This window comes from Cyanistes caeruleus, chromosome 11 (assembly GCF_971803275.1).
Source record: "Cyanistes caeruleus chromosome 11, bCyaCae1.hap1.1, whole genome shotgun sequence".
Taxonomy (NCBI): Eukaryota; Metazoa; Chordata; class Aves; order Passeriformes; family Paridae; genus Cyanistes; species Cyanistes caeruleus.
The window spans coordinates 9049940-9073468 of NC_141711.1; the positions used below are offsets into that span (position 1 = coordinate 9049940).

Genomic DNA, 23529 nt, shown 5'->3' on the forward strand with positions numbered 1-23529 from the left:
ATGTTGAAAAGACGTGCTCGTCATTCTTAATAAACAACTAGAGTAAGAATACATAAGAGAAACAGGGTGGTATCTTTATATGATACACAAGTGTATGTTACAAGAATTCCATCAGGCACAGAAGCCTCAAGGTTTAAGGCCTCAATGTTAGGCCAAAAAAGAAGAGTGTGGTAAAGTTTGTACTTTTAACATCTAAAAATGTCACTTAAAGGTCTGAATAGAAATTGTTGGTTTGTTTTGTTTTTTTTTTTGTATAAATCATAATTGCAGTTCACTCTCTCCTCTTTCTTCCAAGATAACAGCAAATTAACGTCCAAGCACAAGAAAAGATGCCTGCCTCTCCTCCACTGGCTGAGCAGGTCCATCCATCATTCTGTGCCCTCTAGGCTGCACGTGCTCCAAGGAGACAGAGGCCCCAGCCAACCAGGCCCATCCTGTAGTTCATGTTTTCTACATCATAAAAAAACCCAGAGTCAACCAGCAGCTTTCCATAGCTCCCAGCTCGCAGGGGATATGCAGCCTCCAATGGTTCCAACAGTTTGGTGTGTTGGGTAGGATACACAATGGGTAGGTTTTCCTTTAGATTCTTTTAAAGAGAAGAAGCCTAAAAGGGCTTCATAACTACACCAATAAAAAACCAAAAACTTAGGCATCTCCTTTAGTGTAAAAGTCTGTACAATTTCTCTTTGCTTGTCCCTCCCCCATCACCCTGCCCCACCCCATCTGAGCCACGAAGGATGCCTTAGTGCATGGTGCTGGCATTAGCCACGGCAAGAGCTTCCTGAATCTCTCGTATCACCAGGATCCGGGTGAGCATCTGCTCCATCTGCTCTCTGCTGATCGGCTGGATGGAATACCAGATAGGGCTGTTGGGGGCCACCACTGGCTCCGGTGTCAAGTAAAATGTGTCATTCCGGCCTTTCACACTCTGGGGGCTGTGTGAGGAAGATCAGAAATAACCAGACTAACAAAATATCCTGGAAGAGAGACACCACCACTGTCCTCACCCCAGGCTTCACAAATCCTGACAGTGAACATCTGGCTGATGACACATGAAGGTAGAGATACATCCAGGGGCAACATTCATCCCAAAGTTTTAGGACATGCCAAGGTTAAAAAGCCATGGTGAGGACTACAAGAAAGTAGTTTCTATTTCACACTGGTAAGCATAACACACACAGCTTTAAGGGTCTTTCAGAGTTAAGAAAGGATGGGGTATTCTCACATTCAGGCTACTTGCAGATCCATCCGTGCAGATGAACCATTATATTAAATTTCAGAATCATCGTAATTTAGAGATGAGTCCTTTGTGGCACCCTCCAATCTCCATAGCAAGTCCTTATTTTTGTTCAGAAGCTGGTTTGAATAGGACCCTAATCCTAGCTTCAGTAGTGGATGCTTCCAGATGACTTGTAACTCACAAGCAGAAGAACAAGTTCATGCCAACACAGCAAATGTCCAAGATTAAGAGCAGCCAGTTCACAAATCAGGATTTGTCTCTTAAATACCCCAAAAATTCAATTTACATGCCACCAGAGTTAATCCCACTCTCTCACATCAACACCCCTCTCCATTTAAGTAAATTTATGGAAATACAGAAATTGCCAGCAATATCACACAGTGCTGAAAACTAGGCCAGGCACAGGGTGCAGCTCCCCAGTCACAGAAAACGAGCACCATACATAGAGAAAAGAGCTCTCACCATTTGAAGAGGTAGAAGTCATACAGCTTTATCGGACACCTCAGGGGGTTCTCTGGATTCTCAGTCTGCTCTGCATACATGTCATCTGTAACTACAAACCAGCCCCCCAGAAATCTGTCAGACACCGTGTAAGTACAGCACACTGAGCAGTACCATAGAGCCTCAACACTGCAGCACCTTGTCATCATACAAGAACTGGCCAGAGACATATGGGTGTTCCAGGGCAGAGGTACCTGGCTATAAATGCTTTACACATTACACAGAGCTTGCTTTATGCTAAGACTATTGAAGATCACAACTCATCCATATCCTTCTTTCCAATTTTCCTCTACCAGGGCACAAAATGAGGGAAATCTCACTACTGAGACTGCAAAGCCTCAGCTGCATCCTGTGCTTTTAAGAGGGTACATTGTACTTACATAGGAATTATGTATGAGTTCACATGAATCAAGGTAAGAGAAGCCCTCCCAAAGAATTTTCTCCATCTCTTCATAAGCACTTACACCCAACAGCCTCTTTGCCCATAAAGAAACAAAACAAAATTAACAAAAAAAATTATCCTTAGTTCTTCATGAGTCCCACACACCTCAGTTAAGGTATATCCCCAGGGTTATGATTAGAAGGTACTATCCTCTCTTGGATAGAATGCATGGAAAACACATACTGCCAGGCTACAGGTAACCGACAGAGCCTTGATTCCCTACCTTCAAACATCTCCAGGTTCATCCACTTCTTCAAGCCCAAATAAGTACAATATTCCCAAAGAAACCTCCTAGACACTACCTTTCTGTCCTGTCTGGTGCATGCCTGGAGCCTTCATATAGCGGATACTCGTGCTTTTATCCTTAGGATTAGAAGGATTCTTCTTGGTCTGCCTCAGCACCTTGGAGAAGGCCAGCTTCATGTGCTGGTCTACTGTTTTCAACAGGAAGTATCTGAGCAGCAAGAACAGAACGCAGCACATTCAGAGGCAAGTAAGGGACATAGTCACAACAGCAAGGTAGTTATCTTTAGTCATCATCAGCAGGCTGAAGCTCAAAGCAACCACTGGGCTAAGGACTGTTCCAGCAGCAAAACATCCAAAAGCCACAGGTTCAGTCAGCCCTCTGCTATCTCACTTCCTTGTCATACTGCATCTTCTTTGTCTGATGAAGCTACAAGTGGGCTCTGTGTGCAACCATTTGAAACTCATGATTTTGCCCTACACAGTGCAGCAGTTTACACATCAATCCTGTTAAGGTATCTGAAGATCTTTTATTGCCCAAGATTCCCTAAGACCTGAGTACTTACTTTGTGTTAAAAAACATCAGTGTAGTGAGCAAGGTGGAAGGGGAGTGAGCTCCAAGTTGCTTACACTCCCACAGCATCTCTTCTGTTACATGACTGGAGAGGATATAACCTGCAATAATCAGAAGTCAGCATCATGCCAGGGGACACACACAACATGAACACAGGCAGCATTTTACAGTATGTAAGTACTGGAGAGCATATATATCTTAACAGAGGGAGGAAGAGGAGATTCTCACTAATGTCCAGATTCAGAGCTCTGCAAATAACTTTTTAAATAGTAGGTACAATTAGGAAACACTTGTACATATCCATCAACCTCTAGTTGTGGAGAGTATGTTCGTGCAACATATATCCCAGCCCATAGAGAAAAGAATATGCACTTAAACAGCTTTTAATTATTGGCTCAACTCCAATGCAGATGCTTTTAATCCAATAATATGTGAGAGCAGGCAGGCCAGTGTAACAAATCAGTTCTTGGCCCTGTGCACAGCTTCAGTCAGCGCATAGTGCCAAGTGATGTCCTTGGACACATGAGTAATCCTTTGATACCCAGATTTTTTTTCCCCTTTGTGTAGAAGAAAAATACTACACTTCAAATACACAAATAAACAGGAAAACAGACAGCAGTATGAACTCTGGGGTTTATGGAATGTCAAAGCACTGTTCAAACAGCCAGACTGGAAACAAAAGGATTCCAAAACTCATGGTACTACTTAGCCACCTAGCCTGTAACATCAGCTGCTTTTCTGAACATAAGCAGTAATTTCTTCACTGATGTCCAAATATATCAAAGGAAATAAAGCAATGAGAAACCAGGTTTCCAAGCTCTGAAAATTCAATTCTTATCTAGTTCTCATACAGTTCTCTGTCAAAATCTGTCTCTTCTGGAACTGCTCCCCCCACCCCTGTTGCCATGATCTCCTAAACGAGGCTGAGCTGCAACTGAGTGCAGCACTGGACACTTAAATCTCACACTGTTTTTCCTTTGACACTCAGTTGGTCCTGCAGACAGTATCCATCTGGCTACATGGCACTATGATAGTGCTGTATTATCTCCCGAAGAAACAATACATATTAGAGGCAGGTACCACTTCAGATGCAGAAACCTGATTCAAATCAAGGATCAGCTGGCTGCCAAGTAAGCTGGTTCCATGACACTACAAAGTCCCCACAATGTGCCTTTTGATTGGTGACAAGTGACAGACAAATAATGCTATATGACAATCAGGATTAGAGCCTGACAACTGCAGTAACCCCAGCATTCACTGCAAACACAACGTTCTTCTCCCTGACCAGCATTAGCTAGCCTAGGGATGTTAAATACTTCAAAAGGGTTGCTATTCAGACTATCACATGCTGTAGGTTCAGTTAAAACATTCCAAGCTCTGTAAAGTTTTACAGTTCTTAAACTATAGCCCTTACCAAGAGGTGAAACACGGGGCTGTATGTCCTTAAGAACTTCATGCAGCCATTCAGTGAACCGAATATAGTAGAGATCTGAGAAGATGTCATCAACTCGGCCATTTTCAAAGAGATACTGTAAGAGATTCACAACACAGGCCAGTACAGTGGAAGCAAGTGTGTTCCTCAGACCAGATCTCATTCTAAGGGCCCACATCTTTAGTCAACCATTTTACAGCATAGCACTGGAGACTAATATAGTTTACTTGAAGAGTGAGGACTCTTGCACCAAGGCAAATACAAGGTAGGTAATCCCCATTACTACCATGGGAATGCCATGACGGAAAAAGAAAAAAACATTTACAAAGTAAAGGTGATTGGATTTCACCTTTTATTTCAGGTGTGTTCACTTCAAGTTATTTCACATGACTACAGGACACTACTTTTTCAAGTTAACAATAAGGATGCTCTATTTCCCTGTCAAAGTTTAGCTCTGTTCCTGCAGCTCTTCCAGAAAGCTCATACTTCCCATAGCACATAAAGCTAAGTTCTTGCCTGTTAAAGCTTCAACTAGATTTAAGTCTTGACACTGACAACTTCTTCAAACATCATCCAACCCTTCTCTCCCCACAAAAAAAAAAGCTAAATGGATTTAGTATTTTCACTGATACTGAACTCAGTTACTCACAAACTTAACTCATAGATGAAAGCATTGCTTGCACTAAGGACAGGCAAATCATCTGATGTTTTCAAGGTTTTTTAAGCAGAGACTTTTTTCATATAAAATTGTTGAAAAGCTTAATAGAAGCCACAGTCTCTATTTTTATACTCAAGAGTCCCCCTACACATGCTGACAACATGGACAGTTCTGCAGCACATAGAGCTGTCCCATCCTACCTTCTGAATACATAGGAAGATATAGTAGAGCACATCTGGATCATAGGGTTCACCATCACCATTCCGAGCTTCTCGTGTCATTAAGCACAGACCATAATTCAGCTCAGCCACAGCAGAAGAGATGAGATCTTCCTGGAACCTCAGCAGCTGACGCCCTGGAAAAACAAAACAAAGCTATATTATGTAAGTCATAAAGCCATATTATTTCCTAACATTTCAGGAAAGATTTCCCACATCTCCATTCTATCTGGCAGGTCCAGCATTACCTCATTCTCCCAGTATAGTAAAGTAAGTTGAAATAAATCCAGATCTTAGGCTGTCAGAAACAGTAGAAGAACAGGCAAGAGTTTGTTAGGAAGATCCTCTATCCAACCAAATACACTTCTATTGCCTTCTTTTACCATGTCCCCAGTGAAATGCTGCCCTGCAGCAACAGGAAAACAACAGCTCCATCACTATTCTACCAGCTTGGCCAGACAGTTTGTCTGTGCACTACAGTCATGCAGTGCCCTTTTCTATTGCTATCAGCCCAGGTGCTCAAGGGGGCTCAGCACAGAGCAAGCTAATACATGTCCTGTGGCAGTGAGAATACACAATTATTACTACTGCAGAGTAAATTAAAATTTAAATTTAGGAACAACCACTGATTAAACAAAAGTTTTCCAGAGCAGTAAACACTTAACATTTTAGTAATTCCTAACTCTACTTGAAAGGAAACAAAGGCCATGTTGTCACTACACTTACTTCCAATGGGTGCTAGTCTATTTTGAGCTTCTTTTTCCAGCTCTGCATTCTTGGTCTGTGCCCAGCTTTTCCACACTTCAAGACCTTCTTCTGGCTTCAGAGAGTTTGGAAGTAGAAGTTCAGGTGAAGTCTGTGGCTGTGGCTGTGGTTCAACTTCAGCAACCTGAACAGTTTGAGCCTATGAAAGAAAACATTTCAGTTTACATATACACTGCAGTATGCAACAGCTGGTCAAAAAACAAGAATCCCACAATACCTGTAGCCCCAGGATACCAACCTTCTGCAACACTCCCAACAAGAAATTAAGCCAAGGAATGCAACTTTTGCTGTCCAACCTGAATTGGTGCTCACAAAAGAATATTCTACACTCCAAAAACTCTTTCAGTTTGAATGGACCGATCTATCTTGAGCTCACTTGTCACTCTGACTCACCACTGAAGTCTGTGTCACTACAAGAGCCCACAGAGACCATCATCCCCTGAACAGGAAGGTGTCACCAGCTTTACTCACCACTGCTGCTGCACACCTAGACTGCCCTGCAGAAGGTCCTGGGTACAATCACATGCCATACACCACTGGCATCCATCCCTATCCAGACTCCCTTCTTTAAAAAGTACGTAACAGGTACACAGAATAAATATATTCTGTTCTTATCATCAATGATGATTAATTCACTTGTAAAAGGTATAAAGCAGCAAGACTAGAATACTGCATTGAAACTGAATTGATGTTTTGATGCCCTGTTCTCAAAATACCAAACACTACTAATGGAGACTAGCTACTATTGTGTGAAGAGTGACTGCGTGACTTATTATAGACCTAAAGCATCTCCAGACCCTTTGAAAATTTACTTTGCAGTAGGATCTTAGGTCACCAAGAATTTTGATCTCAAACTGAAACTTAGTTGTCAGGCAACCAATAGCACCAATCTAAAACCTGCAGCAGGCCCTTCAGCTGCACTCACTCTGCATTCTTCACTACAGGTTCTCAATTCCATGCCACAAAGTCTCAAAGCTACCTCAATTAACAGCTTTGCAGACCTTAGTCCAACTCTCACTGTCACCCTGAATGTTACAGAAATAGCAAGTCTAATATCAAAACAGTTTTGCTTTTTTCCTTCCTAAGAAGCATAGAGACTTTTAGTACCTGTACCTTACTTAGTATAAAAAACCAACGGATTAAGAGGCAAAGTCTGCAAGAGTCTTAGACTGGAGCCTTCCAACTGCCTTTGGTTGGTTTTTTATTCTCTGCATCAGCTCTTACTAGCTTTTTGCTTATCAGCCCATGAAGCTGTAGCACAGCTGCAGAGAGACTGACTGAAAAGGCCCAGCTTTAATCAAAGCAGATGGTGACAAAGTTGTAAAACTAAGCCTCTCTGTCTTAAAAAGAATCCAAGGGTGAACTGACACCTTGTCTTTGTAGCAGCCAGGACTGAGCCTCTGCTTTCCTCCAGAGTTCTGCCACATTACTCTCCAGAGAGCTGAAAGCTTTCCAAAGCCAACTCCCTCCATCAGCCCAATCCAAGGGACAGCTTTCTACCCTGACCTCACAGACACCTTGTCCAGTGTGAAGGCTGGACATAGGCTGACATAAATCTGCTGAACTGGCATATGCTTCTTAACAAACTTATATTTTTCACAAATAAAGCAAAATTGCTGCAACTTGCCCAGATTCCCTAGAAGCACAATGCCAGAGGACAGCACAAGGCAGGCAGGCAAATTCCTTCTCAGTTTCACAGTTTTGAGAGGGTCAACTCCAAAAAGTGTGATGTTCACCTCTTGTAGCTTTATTGCCCCCCTAGAGAGAGTACATCCCTCCTGGAATTGCCTATGTATTTATATGTATTTAGGGTATGTTATTTTAAATACCTTATGTACACTAAAGTACACTTGATGCAGAAAGTTTGCTCACAACTAGTCAGATTTCAATACTTTAGCCAGACACTGGATCTGCTGTGGACTCCATGTGCAACATAACACAAAGTAACAGATAATGACTAGTACATACCAGCACACCTTATTTGGCTGCAATTATCCCTGCCTGTCTACTGCAACCCTGGAACGGCTGAGGAAAATACTGCAGATCCCAGAATACCTGCTGTAAAGAGTCTGGCAATCAGTATGTATATATTAATTTTTAACACAAAGATCAAGACTACTTTCTTTTGGAAAGTTTTGAATCCTGTAACCATGTACCAACATTCTCACATTAAAGTCTTATAATCATGAGGAGTCAAGTGCCCTGTGTCACATTCAGGCTTCTGGGACAGATGCATCTCTGCTTCCCAGACACCAGCTGTCTGTCGGCATGCTCTTTCTCCACAACATTTGTAAGCTGTTAATCACAAACTGAGACCGAGACAGTTTTAACTTACAGAGCAAGTGACTTGTAGCTGCTGCTGCTGCCCCTGCTCTTGGGGCGTGGGCTGTGGCTGTTGCTGCTGTGGGTCCCATATGTGCACTGTCTGTGCTGTATTCTGGTATGTCCCTGCCACAGCCTGCACTGCCACTGGAATGTGGATGTTGCCATTCATAAACTGTGCTGGAAAGATCGAATTAGCAAGAGTCTGCACCACTTCCTCATGAGAGTTCTTCACTACTGAAGTACTTCCCACCATCTTATCCTTGTCATCTTCCAGCTTCACTGTAGCCAGTGTTGTGGGTGAGCCACTGACGTGGACAGCATTATAGGCCTCCTGAGGGATGGCAATGTGGGTTATGTTTTGCTGCTGAAGGTCACCACGTGGTTGAGCAGAGTAAACAGGGATGGTCCACGTCTCTCCAGTGGGGCTAGTAATGGTCCCAGTGGCACTGTACAGGTGGGCACTGTCCACTGTTAACAAGTCTGGCCTTAAAGAGACATAACTTTGCTGCTGGCCCTGAGGGATGGCCAGCACTGTGGCAACTGGCTGCCCTGAAATAGCATACGATACAGTAATAGGCATATCCACTTTACGTTTCTTCACTGGCTGAAGGACACTCGCAGAGCTGATCCGCCTCTCTCCCTCTCGTGGGGAGCCTTGTTGAGAAGGTGGGGGTGACAGTGCACCAACTGTCTGGATCTGGATCTGCTGGCCACCAGTAATGGCCTGTCCTGCCACAAGCTGGGCCTGGATCTGCTGGTGTTGTATGTGTTCCTCCTGTAGCTCTGCAGCCTGGATCTGTTGGGCAGTCTGCACGTGCTGCACTTGGATCTGAGCTGCCTGCAGCTGCGATGGGCTGGGGCTCTGAAGAGACTGACTCTGTATTGTCTGGGATGCCTGCTGCTGCGCCTGGCCTTGGATCTGCACTTGGACCTGTATTGGCTGCTCCGAAGCCTGATGGACAGAGAGCTGTGGAGAGAGCTGCTGGGCGGAGACCTGCTGCGGTGACTGCTGGACCTGAACCTGAACCTGCAACGACACCAAGCCACTAGTTAGAGACCAGCAAATGTCAGTGATTCAGCAGAGACGGTCTGTTACTCAAGATCTGTGATCCGGGTCTTTTACACTCACTTTCGATTACATGTATTAATCCATTAATAAATATTTCAGGAAAATGAAACCAAGTTATTCTAGAAGTGCCTGGTTGGTAACAGTGATACAGTAGATCTGTTTGCTCAGCATTGCACAGGACTCCCAGCACGTGAGTTACATCTACACCCTCCAAGCTCTATGGGCTCAAGCCAACAGATACCATTCTTGGAATCCAAGAGTTTTCAAAGCTGTTTGCATTGCTAAAATGTTACTTTAGCACAGGTCTCACAATACCAAGACTTTAGAGTCATTCACATTACAATCATAGGAGCTTGCCTTATTCTTACCATGCTCCAAAGACTGTTTTACTGCTGCCCATCCCAGTCCCAAGATGGCCACAGGACCACTTGCTGGTGACAGGCAACAAGAAATATGGGTAAGTCGAAACCAGCGCTTGACTCTGTCCTCATAAAGCACAGGAATATTACTTTGAAACCTATCATTAATAGTAACACTACTCAAGCAGGTGTCAACACAGAATATGGCAAGTTCACCCTCAATCTTTGTCATGCATTAATGACCTATGCTGCAGCATGTTTTTTTAAACTCTAGAAAAACCTCTTTGGCAATGTTAATTAAAACAACCCTTTTTTCATTATTTAGTTATTCCATTTAATACCATTTATTGTCCAAACTACTCAGTTGTATTTTCTAGCTCATGCACTTAGACAATGCTGAATAACACAGTCAAAATCTGTTGACTTGATTCCAAACCAGTTTCTTTTCTTTTAGAGGGGAAAAAAAAAACCAAAAAAAAACCACACTCTCTCATACTAATGTTCATTTGTTCAAGGTCTGCCATAATACCTAGCAGAAGTCCAGCAGCACACTGAAAGCCAGCAAAGGTAGCCCCCAGCACAAATTTCAGGTCCCAATAGCTTCACATGCCTCGTCCAGACACTTCACTTTTTCTCACATTTACACAGACGACCTGTTACATTTGCCTTGTCCTAGAAGCAATATCCCAGGTACTCATGATCATCTATCTGCTTCTCTAGGCTTCATTAACACCTTATCTTGAGGGAATTAATTACTTAACACCTCTTCCTGGAGCCAACACAGCAACTTATTTAGTTGCAAGACTAAATGTCTTCCTACTCACAATTCTCATTTTTTTCTACCTCACTTCCTGGAGCCAGGCTAATGCAGCATTTGCAGAGAGACAGCAGACTAGCCAGACTGACAACACCAAAAAGAACTACAGTGAAGGCCTGCTGTGCACAGAAGCTCATTTCCCAGTGAGACCACTGCTAAGAAGTTTTGAAAAATGTTAAGGACTCATTTACTCCCAATTAAGAATTGCTAAGGAAAAAACTGGGGCATCAAAATGCCCCACTGGCAGGCCAGATTTATAAGTCACCTCCTGTTAAGAATTAATTTATTTCCAGGAAGAACAGGGTATAGTTCCTTCTGGGAACTCTGTGAAGTGTACTGTAATCCAGATGATGTGGTGACTCTGTAGTAACTTCCTGAAAGGTAACAAGAAGCATGTGACCTTTTGTCAGCATGACAGCTAAAAAGCTGCATCAATGCGTGATTTGATCAGGCAGTCAATTGAAAAAGATGAACTCACCTATGGGATGTTTCCTCAGTTCTATCTGATACCGTTCTACTCTGGAGCATGACTACTGCCTTAGGCAAAGAGGCCCAAACATGGATCCCAGGTAAGGAAGGGTTCAGTTTAAGAAAGCCAGTTGCAATCACACCCCTAAGGCAAGAATTCTCCAAAATATTCCACTTTAAAAATAACTAATATGGTCCTTACTATTAATTTAAGTCCTTGTTCAAAAGATTACCTGCAAGGCAAAGGCCAAAGATTAAACAAACTTCATGCTTTATTGCACCGATATTTTCAGTTTCAGACAAGAAACATTTGCTTTATCTGCTAGAATTCAAAATTATGTTAAGAGGTAAATGTGTCATTTGTTCTGTACTTCTGTAGTGTTTTCAGAATTTGCACAGGTTGACTGAGAGCACTTTAAAAGCACCCACACCTTCTTTCCACAGAAAATGTTACATTACAGCTCCTGTGAGCGCTGTAACCTATATAAAGGAAAGACTTTTTTCTTTTGCTAGCAGTAAGAATTCAAAGTCTCCTTCTGTGCTGAAACAATTTTATCACATAAGCATAACTAGAAAGGTAATGGAATTGGTTTAAGAGACATTGTTGGCAAGAGGCATGGTATAAAACAAACAGAACAAGACAGCATTTGCTCCCTTCTGCTCTTGTAAACAGATGGTTTCAATTTGAGGGGACCTCCACTGATCATCCAGTCCAACTGCCTGACCACTTCAGGGCTGTCCATAAGCTACAGCATGTCATTCACAGCACTGCCCAAATGCCCCTCAAATAACAACAGCCTTGGGGCACCAACCACCTCTCAGAAGCCTGTTCCAATGTTTGACCACTTTCTTGGTAAAGAAATGCTTCCCAATGTCTACTCTAAACCTCCCCTAGCACACCTTTGAACCATTAACCATTTTGGAGCCTGAGCCTACAGAAAGTCAGTGGCAACTTCCCCCACTTTCAACAAATGAGCAGCCATGGCCTGAGGCCCTTTGAAACTATCCAAGTACTAAACGCTGACTCCTACAACAGGGATGTCTTGCTACTGCTTTAGAGTCCACCCTGTTATTGCTAACACCCAAAGAATGAGTCCAGGCCCAAACAATATGAAATCAAACTCCAGAATCACTTGAAGGTCTCCATGTTCCAAACTGCAGACATCATGCTTCTGACTATAGGATGGTCCTATTTAAAGGCATATCAGAGCTCTACCTGCCACACATTAAACATCCCCCATGAATTTACATATCCACTTTTAATAACTGTATCTTGCAGTGGGATCCCTCCCTACTTTCAAGCAGGTTGTATCCAAGAGTGCAAGAAGCATCCATTTCGGATTTACAGGCTTTAACCTGGTCTGAGACCAGAGGCTTCTTATATTGACCTCATTGTCCTTTTTTTTCCTCAGATAGCAAATTAGACAAAGAATTACACTAAGCAGCAGCAGATGACTTTATAAAAGACTCTGTACAAAGGGGAATGTTTTAAATTTACAGGCCAAGACCAACAGGGCAGACTTTAAATCTTCACTTTATGCTGAAGATCAAAGCAAAAACAAGTTATGCTGGCAATTCCTGGGTTATTCGTGCAAGAAAGGAAAATGCCAAGTTACCAGTACTGAAATACTATTTATTGCCAAAGGTCTGGATCCAACAGCATGAAAGAATGACCTCCCAGCAGGCTACCATGACACAGAGAAATGCCTTTTCACCATAAAGTAGATGGAAGCTGGATCAAGTACTAGCTGCCTAGAAAATCAAAAGCATCAGAAACCAACCCTTTATTTTAACAGGAGAGCAGAACTAAATTCCCTTAAAGGAAATATTCTGTCACATCAAGCCCAAAAACATATTCTGTCCTGAACTGAGCACATGCAAAGAGTAAATAAATAACCCCAGGATCATGAGAACATCTGAAGCCTAGTTGCCAAAACTTTTTTCCTACTGGTTGATAGACAAACTTTCAAGTAGGAGTCATAACATGTCTGCCCTATGTGGATTCTCTGACCAAAAAGGAATCAGACTTAGTTGTTTCAGAACTGCAGTTCTGAAACAACTGAGATTTTCTTTGCTTGTCAATTCTTTCATCTGCAGACTGACTGGGTTATCCAATATTTCCCAAAACCTAACTCTAAATGAGCACATACAGCAACTCTTTCCTGACTTTTTTGATATGTCCCAGAGTACCTGACAGGCTCTTAAATGCATCTCTTCACAAAGAGATCTTGGTTTCTGAAGCTATATGTAAACCAGCAAACAGCAGTATACACCAAGAGCCGATCTCCAGGGCATGACTGGAGATGCACTAACATGTCCACACTAAACCTTCCAGAAGGCTATTTCAAACTGAGTTCTAATCTTGCCCACCAGCCAACCTTGACATCATCAAAACACAAGCTTGACATCATCAAAACACAGAACTGCATCTTACAGCTTAGTTTCATCTGGAGGGAACCCCAAATTACAGGCTCCAAACCTGCAAGAGATAAGAGGGGGCAGGTGGCCAAGTTGCTGCAAGAAGTATGCCCCCAGGAGTAAAGTAGATGCATCTCAAACCTCCCACACAAAGTCAAATACTTGGGAAAAAGTTAGTGAGAGCACGAGAAGAGTAATCTCAGGGTTTTTAGCCCTATTTAAGGACAGAAGACTTAAAATACAGTTCCTTTAACAGCCCTAAGCTAAAGCAAGCCCAGCACTAAAAACTAACACTGTTACAAAGCATGCCTTCTAAAGTTACACCAGAAAGTGAACATGCAAGTACAAAACAGGTATGAAAAGTGTAAGTGAAGAGTAAGAGAAAAGACTGATCAATGAAGTAGCAGGAAATGTCAGAACTTGTTATTTAACTATTTTACCGGAAGTACTTTGCTATCTAAGTAAACAAGGTCTACGGGAAGGGCAGAAGTCAGCTTTTCAGAACAACTGCCAGACTGACTCTCACTCCAGGTTTTTACTCTCCTCATTCATCAACATCAGAGAGAAAATTCCATCAGCTAAATTAGGCCTTGGGTGTGTTTAAACAGTTACACTATCAAGATTATGCTGTCAAGCTGTACACTGGGGAGGGATTTAGGTCTAAGACAGTTAAAACACATGAACCAAGGAAAAGCAGCTTACCTCTCTAGCAGAAGCTTACTTCCATATACAAGTAGATGCTACCTCGAAAACACCACTCTTGACTATAACCACACTTCCAAGTGTCCCACTCAGCCCTAGGAAACACTAATTAATACCTGCTGCTACCCTAAAATCATATTGGCATGCTTTTCAAATGTAAGCAAATAGGAACTCTACCTCCAAGCTAAACTTCAAAACCAGTACAGAGGCAAGAGGAAGGTACATGCATTAGAAGCAAAGGAAAGATGTATTCTGTGCAGAGCCAGAGATAAGACTTTTTTCTATGCTATTTAAGGGCATCTTTCCCTGCCTTGTGTCATTAATAATGTCTAGCCTCTTATAAAAGTCTGAAGTCACAGAATAGAATGAACAGTAAGCACATAAGGAATTAAGCAATTAGAAAGGCACAAGTATTAACTGAAAGATACCTTACTCAGGTATTTAACCATTTCCCATATAGTTCTGTGATCTTGCTCACATGTAGCAACCTCCCCTCAAGCCATGCCCAAGAAAATCTTGCCACCCAGACATCAGACTGTTCATAAAAAGCTGAAGCTGAAGATTTTCTCCACACTCACCATAAGCAAAGATACTTTCTGTTCTCTGATATTCTTTCAGTTAAAGCTTCTTGTGTAAGGGGCACAAGAGGTTCACTGACATCTGCAGAAGTACCATATTTGGGAAGCAAGTCAGCACTAAACACCTCACTGGCACCAACAATTCAATGGCCTCAATGCACAGGACCAACAAGCAACAATCTCACCAAAAGCAGAGCTGATAAAACTTTACTTGACTGGAGCAAAACACAGACTTTCCTTGCCACTCCCTGATGCACAACAAAGTACGATAACTTGACATACTAAACTCCTTCTGAAGGTCACTTATGGCACCCCTGTGATACTGGGCACGAAAGGAGCTCCAGGACACTTTAACTGTAGAAATGACCAGTGTACATAACCCAACAGTTGCATCCACTCATCCTGTAAAATAAACATATGATAAGACTTTGTTGAACCTTTTGGGCAAGAAAACCTCAAGGTGACAACTTTTTCAAAGAAAAAATTTATTTTGCCAGAATAAATAAAAGCAGCAAGCAGTCACACTCTGTCTTTAGCTGTTCACAGCAAGTAAAATCCAGGATGAAACCTGAGCACTGTCTATCTCTATGATTGTAAGATCATCAGCACTTGCAACTGTGAGGTCATCTGACTGGTCATACTGTTAGTCACCTTCAGCAGCACTGTCACACTGCCAGACATAAGCATAGTTATTCAAAGGGTCTTCCACTGATTTGAAATTGGATTAGCAAGAACTAAACAGATTACCGAGTCAAGTACCAGGATGACAAGTTTAATCAAAAGCTAAGAGGCTTCGGCAGATGAACAAAATTCATCATAATACAACACAAGCAGTATTTTAGTACAGGGAGCCAGCTGGACCGGGTGCACGGCTATGGTGGAACACTGTCACTCCCCAGAGTCACAAGAAAATCCAGCTTTATCCAGAAGATGTGCTCTGCCACTGCTGCCACAGTGACAGTGCAGAGATAAGTGAACACTCAATCATGGGTTTAACATAAATTATGTCTCAATAAGAAATCCTGAAAGACAGAAAAATATTCATGCAAAGGGGTAAAGATATTCTTCTCCACCCTATTCTTGCAGAAAAACTAAGGTAATTCTGAGCTAGCTGCTAAGATACACCTGAGTTCAGCTGCACTGCTTGATACACAAAAGCTGCAGCCACATCTAGCACCAATTCTGTCACCTAAAGTGAGCAGCAGGGTAGGCAATACAAACAGTAATGATGATCTGTACAGATAGGAGAGCAGGTATCTAGAAGCAGAGGCATGTCAAAAACAAGACGAGAGTAGAAAACATTCTTTAGGAAAGTTGTTGAAATCTTAATTTTCATGAAGCTTTTCATATTCAGGGTACAGGTCATTCCATTCAAAAATCAAGAACTGGTTTCTGGCAGCAACTCCATATTTATTTACAAGGCCAGATTATTTTCCTCTGAAGCATATGATATATGACCTCCCTCCCCATCTCTGTAACTAAAGACTTGCAAGGGTCAAGCCTGAACATTGGGTAGTTCTGAAAGGAGGCAGCAAGAGGAAAAAAATGAGAGAAGAAAAAAAAAAAAAAATCCTTTTGGCTTTTACAATTGATCTGGGGGCTTTCCACATCTTCAAGGATGAAGTCCTCAAAAGCCAACCCTCCTAGCTCTTCTACAGAGAAGCAAAACTTCTTCCAGAAAACATACTAGCTGGAAAAGCCAAACCTACTCTTGATCAGCTTTAATAGCTCATGCAGAGATCCAAGTCATGCCTGAAAGACTTCAGGTTTTTGTTCTTCAAAAGCCTTTCAACACAAGTTACTGCAGGCCAACAGGTTACAGAAGTCCCGGTTAAGCATTCATTTACTCAATAGAGAGTAACTGGAGACAAGTTACCAGTGAAGGAGGTAAGTTTGTCTTTGTGGGATAAAAACATGCAAGTGAGCTGTTGGCACAAGTCTACTGCACTGCAGCAAGTACACGCTACCTTATCTCCAGTCATTTGTGACTCCATAACCTCACTTATAGTTAAAAAAAAAAATAAATAAGAGCTCGCAGTTTTACGTTCTGCTACAGAAACCAGAAAGATTCATATCTCAAGCATATCAGAATGACAGCTATAGCCAGAGCTCAGCTGTTTAGAGATTTATAGAAAAACCTTAGTAAATGCCCTGCAACCCATGAACTCTTCAAATTACAAAATATATCTGAGGAAAAAAGCAGTTTCCTAAGTTATAAAATTGGGGTTTTTTCCTCTGATACTGGATTTGCTTACTTAAAACTTAATAAAATATATAATGTAATATCTACTTAAAAAAAAAAAACCAAAAACTTTCCACTGTGCAAATGGGTAATCTACCTTGACACATATGCATGCTTTAGAATTCCTTTCCTGAAATGTATCTTCCCCTGGTTCATACGCTAAAGCTGACTCTTGCATTTCTCCCTCACTTAAAAGTCAGTTCAAGAACAACTTTTAGAATGTTCAAGTAAAACTATTTAAAGATTATTGATTTTATTAAGAAAAAAATAATCCTTAAGGCAAACTCCATCCCACAGCCACCCTGAACAATCAGTCAGAGGGGGTTGGTATTTATAGCAGCTTCAGAGCACAAGGCTTCGGGAGTTGTGTACATGCCAGAACTGTCGACCATTTCTCCAATAGGTGACACCACTCCATTGCTATGTACGTGGCTCCTCCTACAGCAGGGCTTGAGGGCGGCACAGTCAGGAGAGCCAATTTACTAACAAATTCCTTAAATAAAAGGGAAATATTGCTGTTCTGTATAAAGTTAATTTGTCCTGCCTCTTAAGTACTTGTCTGAGGCTTAAGGTTAGACAGCAGCTCTGAACATCACTCCATCAGTTAGCAATTCATATAGACATTCAGAGATTATTTCAGATGCTTACCTGGACTTGCTGGGGTTGCTGAACCTGTATCTGCTGCTCTGGCTGAGTTTGTTGCTGGATACTGGTTGTCACAGGACAAGCAAGTTCAAGCAAAGACCCAGCCACCTCTGTGCTGTCCGTGTAAATGCAGTTGCCACCCTGCTGATACACCATTGTGGTAGTGGCTGTCTGCTGAAATTCCTGGAGGGCTTCTGGCCCCTTGGAAGCAAGGGAGTCTAGAAACTCCTTCATCCTGTGCTGGGGGATCGTTCGCGCCTTCACACGGATGTATTCTTCAAAGGAAATGGTGTTCTCCAGAGAATTATTCATATTGCAAGGTCCTCAGGGTTCCTTAAGGAAAGAGAAAGTAAAAGTCTTAACTACAGCACTCCCTTGATGCAAGGACATTCTTAACTCCAGTAACTAATCTCTCATACCAAGTACTGTACGAAAACTGGCAAACATGCACAGCCAGATGCCCAAGACAGATGCTTTAGTTTTATGAGGCATCTTGTGCTACTACACTTCTCAGATTAACCCTCGGCAGCTCAGGGGAGTCTGAATGATACCCAGGTGTGAGGACTCCTCCTCCCAGAGCTCACTGCCATGTAAACTCTCCCAGCTCTATAATGCACCCAGACGAGGCAAGTCCTGTACCAGACAAATCCAGTCGTACATTCCATTTGTTTGCAGCATGCACTGTTAGCAAGAGAGGCTCAGAAATCAATATCTGCGGCCCTGCTTTGCAGCCGCAGAGGTGGGAAACTGAGCAGAGTGTTCTATCAGGCCGTGCAGTTCTATTCTAGGCAGCTAATGGGAAGCACAAGAGCAACAGATGCAGCATTCAGCTCATTGCTATTAGGACTAGGACAGCCTCATCGATTTGAACAGAGCAAGCAAAAGGAGAGCGCTGGAATTGAGATATTTCCTCAAACTGAACTACACACATAGAGAAGCAGAGCTCTGCAAATGACAAAGGCAACTGCAGCATCAGTTCTTGATCTTCTTTTAATATAGGAAGAGGTTAACATGAAACATGCCGTGCGTGAAGACAAAAGAAAGACAGAAAAAGAAGTTAAGATGATCAGGGCGGAAGTGAAAGCACAGAAAAAAACCACCACCACCAAAGATGACTCCACCTGAGAACATCAAACAGCTCTAGGGTATACTCTGATAGCATTCTTCTCTTATTGACTTATCTTGTTTAAACCCACAAATTGTTTTCGCAGTGAGTATACTGGTTGTTTCTAAGGCACTACTTAGCCTTGACAGAAGGCTGAAATAAATACATTTGAGCTATAGCATCACCAGATACTGAGACCATCGTGAAAAGATGTGAAACAACACAAGATCAGGACTAGAAGAAGTGATTCAGCACTACTAGATCAAGCTGCATAAAGGAGGAAAAACAGACAGACATCACTATGTACATTATGACTGCAGGTCTAAAGAGAACAGGTAAAAAAACCACAGCTTTATGCATACTTTCAGCATGATTTAACAAAATAGAACTGAGACAGGGTTATGTTTGAACATAGGACTGCAAAAGTCTGCCTGAGTGAAAATTCTAGGCTTTCACTGGCACTCAAGCACACTGCACAAGTCCAGTGCCAGTTATCACCAAATCCTGGGAGAGCTGAAGCAAATGCTAACCCCTCTTCACTGTTACGTGACAGCAGTCCAAACATACAGTTTTTGTTTACATGGAGGTTCATGGCTAGTGCATTGGACTAGGCTCACAGAGAAAAAAAACTACTATCAAAGGCAAGGGGAACCCACGTGAGGCAGCCTGCACTCTATCTATGGTATCTGAAGTCTTTAAGACACATTTGTTGTCATATGAAATTTCCACAGAAGATATTCTTAAAATATGCAGCATGTTTAGTGAAAAGCACAGGAGAATAGTGTTCACACAGCAAATCCAATAGTTCTGTAAATACCAGCATACAGAAGCTCCTGTAGAGCCCACATCTGGACAGAAAAAACATTATTTCAGAGACACCAATCTGACATTTTCAAGCCCACTCTGGGGGATAGAGCCAGTAAGACTACTCACTCCTCCAGGAGCCACCCAAGAGTACCCTACACCTTTACAGCACACATTACTAACCCCTTCCCAGGTGACCATATGGCCATGGTGAGTCCAAGGAACAATGATGTTAATGCATCCACAAGGACTCAGACAAGACCTACAGCAGGCACACTGAAATGTGTTTTGCACCTAACTGCATGATGATCCATTATATACTCTGAGGTTGGAAAACAGATTTGGAGCAATTAACTTGTCCCAGTCTTCTTCTTGGAACTTGCAAGTATTTGACTTCAATACTACAGTGAGGTTTTCAGAAGAGCATCATTATTTTCCATGTCCACCCTGAGATGCAGATACAGCTTTGAGAGGGAAGACTTTTCTGAAGAATAAGCCTCAAGGATGCCATGCTGGGATCCCAGACATGAATGCCACAGATGTTCTTTGACAGCCAGCAGCTGCTGCTGAATTGGATGGGCTCACCTCTCCCAGGTGTTCCCTTCCTGCTCCTGCACTGTTTTTTATTATGTTGTAACAACTCAGGGAATAGCTATCCACCTTCTGTTAATCTTGTAAAAGGAGAGAGTAAGGAAGTCAGCAGGGCCGCTGTTTCCAATGGCAGCAGTTAGCCCTCAATTGTACTTTTGAAACTCCAACCTTTCTTTCACAAGCTGTATCATTCTCCCACAGAAGCGACCAGAAGCCACAAGAACCCCAGAAGCATAAGCAGCAGAGATCCGCCACCAAACCATCACCAACCTCTTCTGACCACCAGGAAGCAGAACAAAGCAACCACTAATTTCTTAAATACAAATCCTTGACCCTGCTCAGTTGATCCATTTCAATTAGTTCTTGTTAGCATCAAAATCAAGAGCCTACTAGGCCAGTCTTCCCCTATTAGTAAATCTTCCTCTCACACAAGCTCACACAAGCTGTCAGAAGAAATTTCTTTAATTTCTTCTACCATGGAAAAAAAAAATTCCTTTACATTTTCTTAAAGTTACTATACTAATAGCCACTAAGCTGAGCCCCTGCAGTATTCCAAGTGCCAGGCATGGACCAGAGCCCCACCATGCCACAAGGCATCTGTTCCTGCCCTAAAAAGCAGTAAGATCCTCCCTGGGTTTTCTCTACAGCAGCAGTTACAGACCCTGTAGGTAACAGTGTCTCCCAGTGTCAGTATCGTTCATATCAGTTTTAAGGCTGCTTGGGATTATTTAACTAGAAGCACTGAACCACCCAAAACTGCACTTCATAAGACCCTACACATCAGTAGAGGTACCGGGTTCAGAGAAAGATTCAGAAATGTAACGCTGCACACACAGAAATTTTACTTATTAAAACTAAACCAACCTGCATTTATGGCAGAAAACCTCTATAAGGCTCTAGGGCGCATTCAACAGGCTTTTGTAGGGCAACACACACAGCTTGCTGCTGCAGTCACCACTTTTACTGTTAGTTATTAAAGCACACTAACTTTTGCATTCCATTTATCCCACAGACACACTCTGGAAACAGCAAATGCCCACCCTCACTGGATCTCAGCTGCATGTTTTAAATATTGCATTTTAAAATTAAAAAAAAGAGCATCTAGGCAATAAGTTTCTCAAATAAAGGAAGGCAACTCCTCTTTGTGCAGCATAAGTGCATTTTTTTCAGGAAGTAAGTTCAAGAAATTCTTTGAAGATTATGAGCACATACGGTTAGTTGATAAAACTTAAGACTGAGGTTACTGAAAACACACACACAACTTGCAGCATGTGGACAATCTGGACTCACCAGTCACCATGTTGCATGTATTTCTGCTGCTCTTGTCCTGAGCTCTTAGACTTGTAACGTTCTGGAGAAGACAGAACAAAGAAGCCCTTTCCATCCCCAGTTCCTCTTTCTTTATTAAGTCATTTTATTTTTAATATGTGTTCCATTAAGAAAAAAAAAAAATCAGGAAACAAAGATATGATCATCCACGCAGCCAGCAGCTCCTACTGAGGAATTGCAAGATGCCCAATTTCTAACCATCGTACCCCTCAGCCTGGTGGTACTGAGAACGACTGTGTGAGCACATCTGTCACAGAGCGACGTGCGGCGACTGGCGCGGCACGGTGGGTAACACCGGAGTTACTGGCACACAGAACTTAGAACAAGGCAGCAGCAGCAGTGACCGTATCCAGAAGCCCCTCCGCGCTCCCCTCCGCAGGTGTTCCCGGTGCTGCCCCGAGAGACAGCCGGGAACGCTACGGACCGCTCGGCCACCCAGCCAAGACGAGACGAAGCTCCGTATTTGGCCCTGAGAACGTCGGCCGCAGCTCAGCCTCTGTCCTGCCCGAGCGGGGACGCGGAACCCATGGGGCTTCCCCCGCCCGCGGGGACCCGGCACTGCCCCAGCCGCTCCCGCCGCCTTTGTTTGTCGGCGGGGCGGCCGGGCCGGGCCCGCAGGCGGCGCCGTGACACCGCCTCCCCCGCCCCCCCCGGCAGGAGCCATGTCGGGGGCTCCGCGAGGACGGGGCCACCGAGGGCCGCGCACAGGCCGCGCCTTCCGGTGCCTCGCTGCCCGAGGCGGCGGGGGGAGACGGGCGACGGGGACGCGCCCGGGGCCTGAGGGGCAAGAGCAAGGGGCGCGCCCGCGCGGGCCGGGAAAGCGCGCGCGCGGCAGGCGGGGCCGCCCCCTCCCCCTCCCCCTCCCCGCCGGGCCCGCGCCGCCCCCGGAACCGCCGCCTCCTCCGCCCGCGCCCGAAGGGAGGCCCCACCCAGCCCCGCCGCCGCCGCGCACTACCCCGGCCCGCAGGCCCGGCTGCGACGCGGCGTGACCCGGCCCCGCCTCACCCCGGCCCTGTCGCCGCCGCCGCCTCGGCCCCGAGTCTTTTCCCCTCACAGCTCCCTGGGCGCCATCTTACATTCAACCCCTTGCAGCCAATCACCGCGCTGCTCTAGCCGCGCGAGAGCGCGGCTCACAAGTCCCGCGAGAGCTCATCTCCTAGGCCCGCCCCGCGCCTTAAAGGGGCCTGGCCACGGCGGGGTGCGGGGAGGGTGCGGCCGCAGGGGGGCGCCCTGCGGGGGGGAGCGGGGGGGTGGTGCGTGCGGCCGCGGTGACACACAGAACGCGGTGGGGACACGTAGGGACAGGGACAGACCCTCGGCAGTCGGGATACCCGGGACGCCACCAGCACCGCGTGGCTGTGTGGCGACGCCGGTCGAGGGGCTCCACGCGGCCGCCCCGCTCCTTCGCGGCATGCCGGTGCAGCCCGGCCCCCATCCCCACACAGCACCTGGGATGAAGCTTCCGAGTCGCGCCCGTGTGGGGCCAGACCTCGGTGCAGGGGCTCCCCGGGAACGGCTGAGGCCTGCGCGGCCTGTACCGGAGGGGCTGCGCCGTGCCCCGGGCGGCACCGCGGAGCGAAGTTTCCCCATGGAGACGGAGGATGCCCTGCGCCATGGGACCGCGCCGAGTCTGCTTTAACGTGCCCATGTGCTCGGCGCGGCCTCCCCAGCCCCGGCCCTGCTTAAGGTGGCTCGTGGGGCTGGGCAGGGTCTCCCTCCACTTACTTCAGGTCCAGGGACACAGGCACGGGGCTCAGGGGATGGGGTTCATGCCAGTTCCGCGGGGACACCTCTCTGACCCCCAGCCCGGGGCCGAGCAGGGACCACCCCCTCGAGTCCACCTTAAGGGGGGAGGGCGCTCCGGCGGTGTTTGTACACAGTGTGCACACCCTGCCTGCACCCCCTGTGCCCTGCCTGCACCCCATCCTGCACCCCCCCGAGACACTTCTCCATTCCACCCCAACACCCTTGACCCCAGTCCAACCTTATGGTGCGGGCTGGGGG

The 23529-nt window shown here is 44.7% G+C and overlaps 1 protein-coding gene and 1 long non-coding RNA gene across 10 annotated transcripts; one reads left to right on the forward strand and one right to left on the reverse strand.

The window, feature by feature from the left end:
• Position 1: 1 nt before the first annotated feature.
• On the reverse strand, positions 2-23214 carry QRICH1 (glutamine rich 1). Of its 9 annotated transcripts, none has more exons than XM_086845457.1 (11): positions 22974-23214; positions 21487-21547; positions 17700-18029; positions 8409-9425; positions 6035-6212; positions 5291-5445; positions 4415-4529; positions 2993-3101; positions 2486-2637; positions 1703-1793; positions 2-935 (listed from the first exon to the last, which is right to left on the reverse strand). In XM_086845457.1, exons 3-11 carry the CDS (start codon positions 18006-18008, stop codon positions 743-745), a joined length of 2319 nt encoding a protein of 772 aa, XP_086701583.1. In that variant the 5' UTR covers positions 18009-18029; positions 21487-21547; positions 22974-23214; the 3' UTR covers positions 2-742. The 9 variants fall into 9 exon arrangements, with proteins under 9 accessions (XP_086701583.1, XP_086701580.1, XP_086701579.1 ...); XM_086845454.1 differs by lacking the exon at positions 22974-23214 and adding an exon at positions 22602-22701; XM_086845453.1 differs by lacking the exon at positions 22974-23214 and adding an exon at positions 22531-22676.
• On the forward strand, positions 15474-21337 carry LOC147650984 (uncharacterized). Its single transcript, XR_015274818.1, has 2 exons — positions 15474-16696; positions 18696-21337. It is a non-coding gene; the product is annotated as an uncharacterized LOC147650984 (long non-coding RNA).
• Positions 23215-23529: the final 315 nt, after the last annotated feature.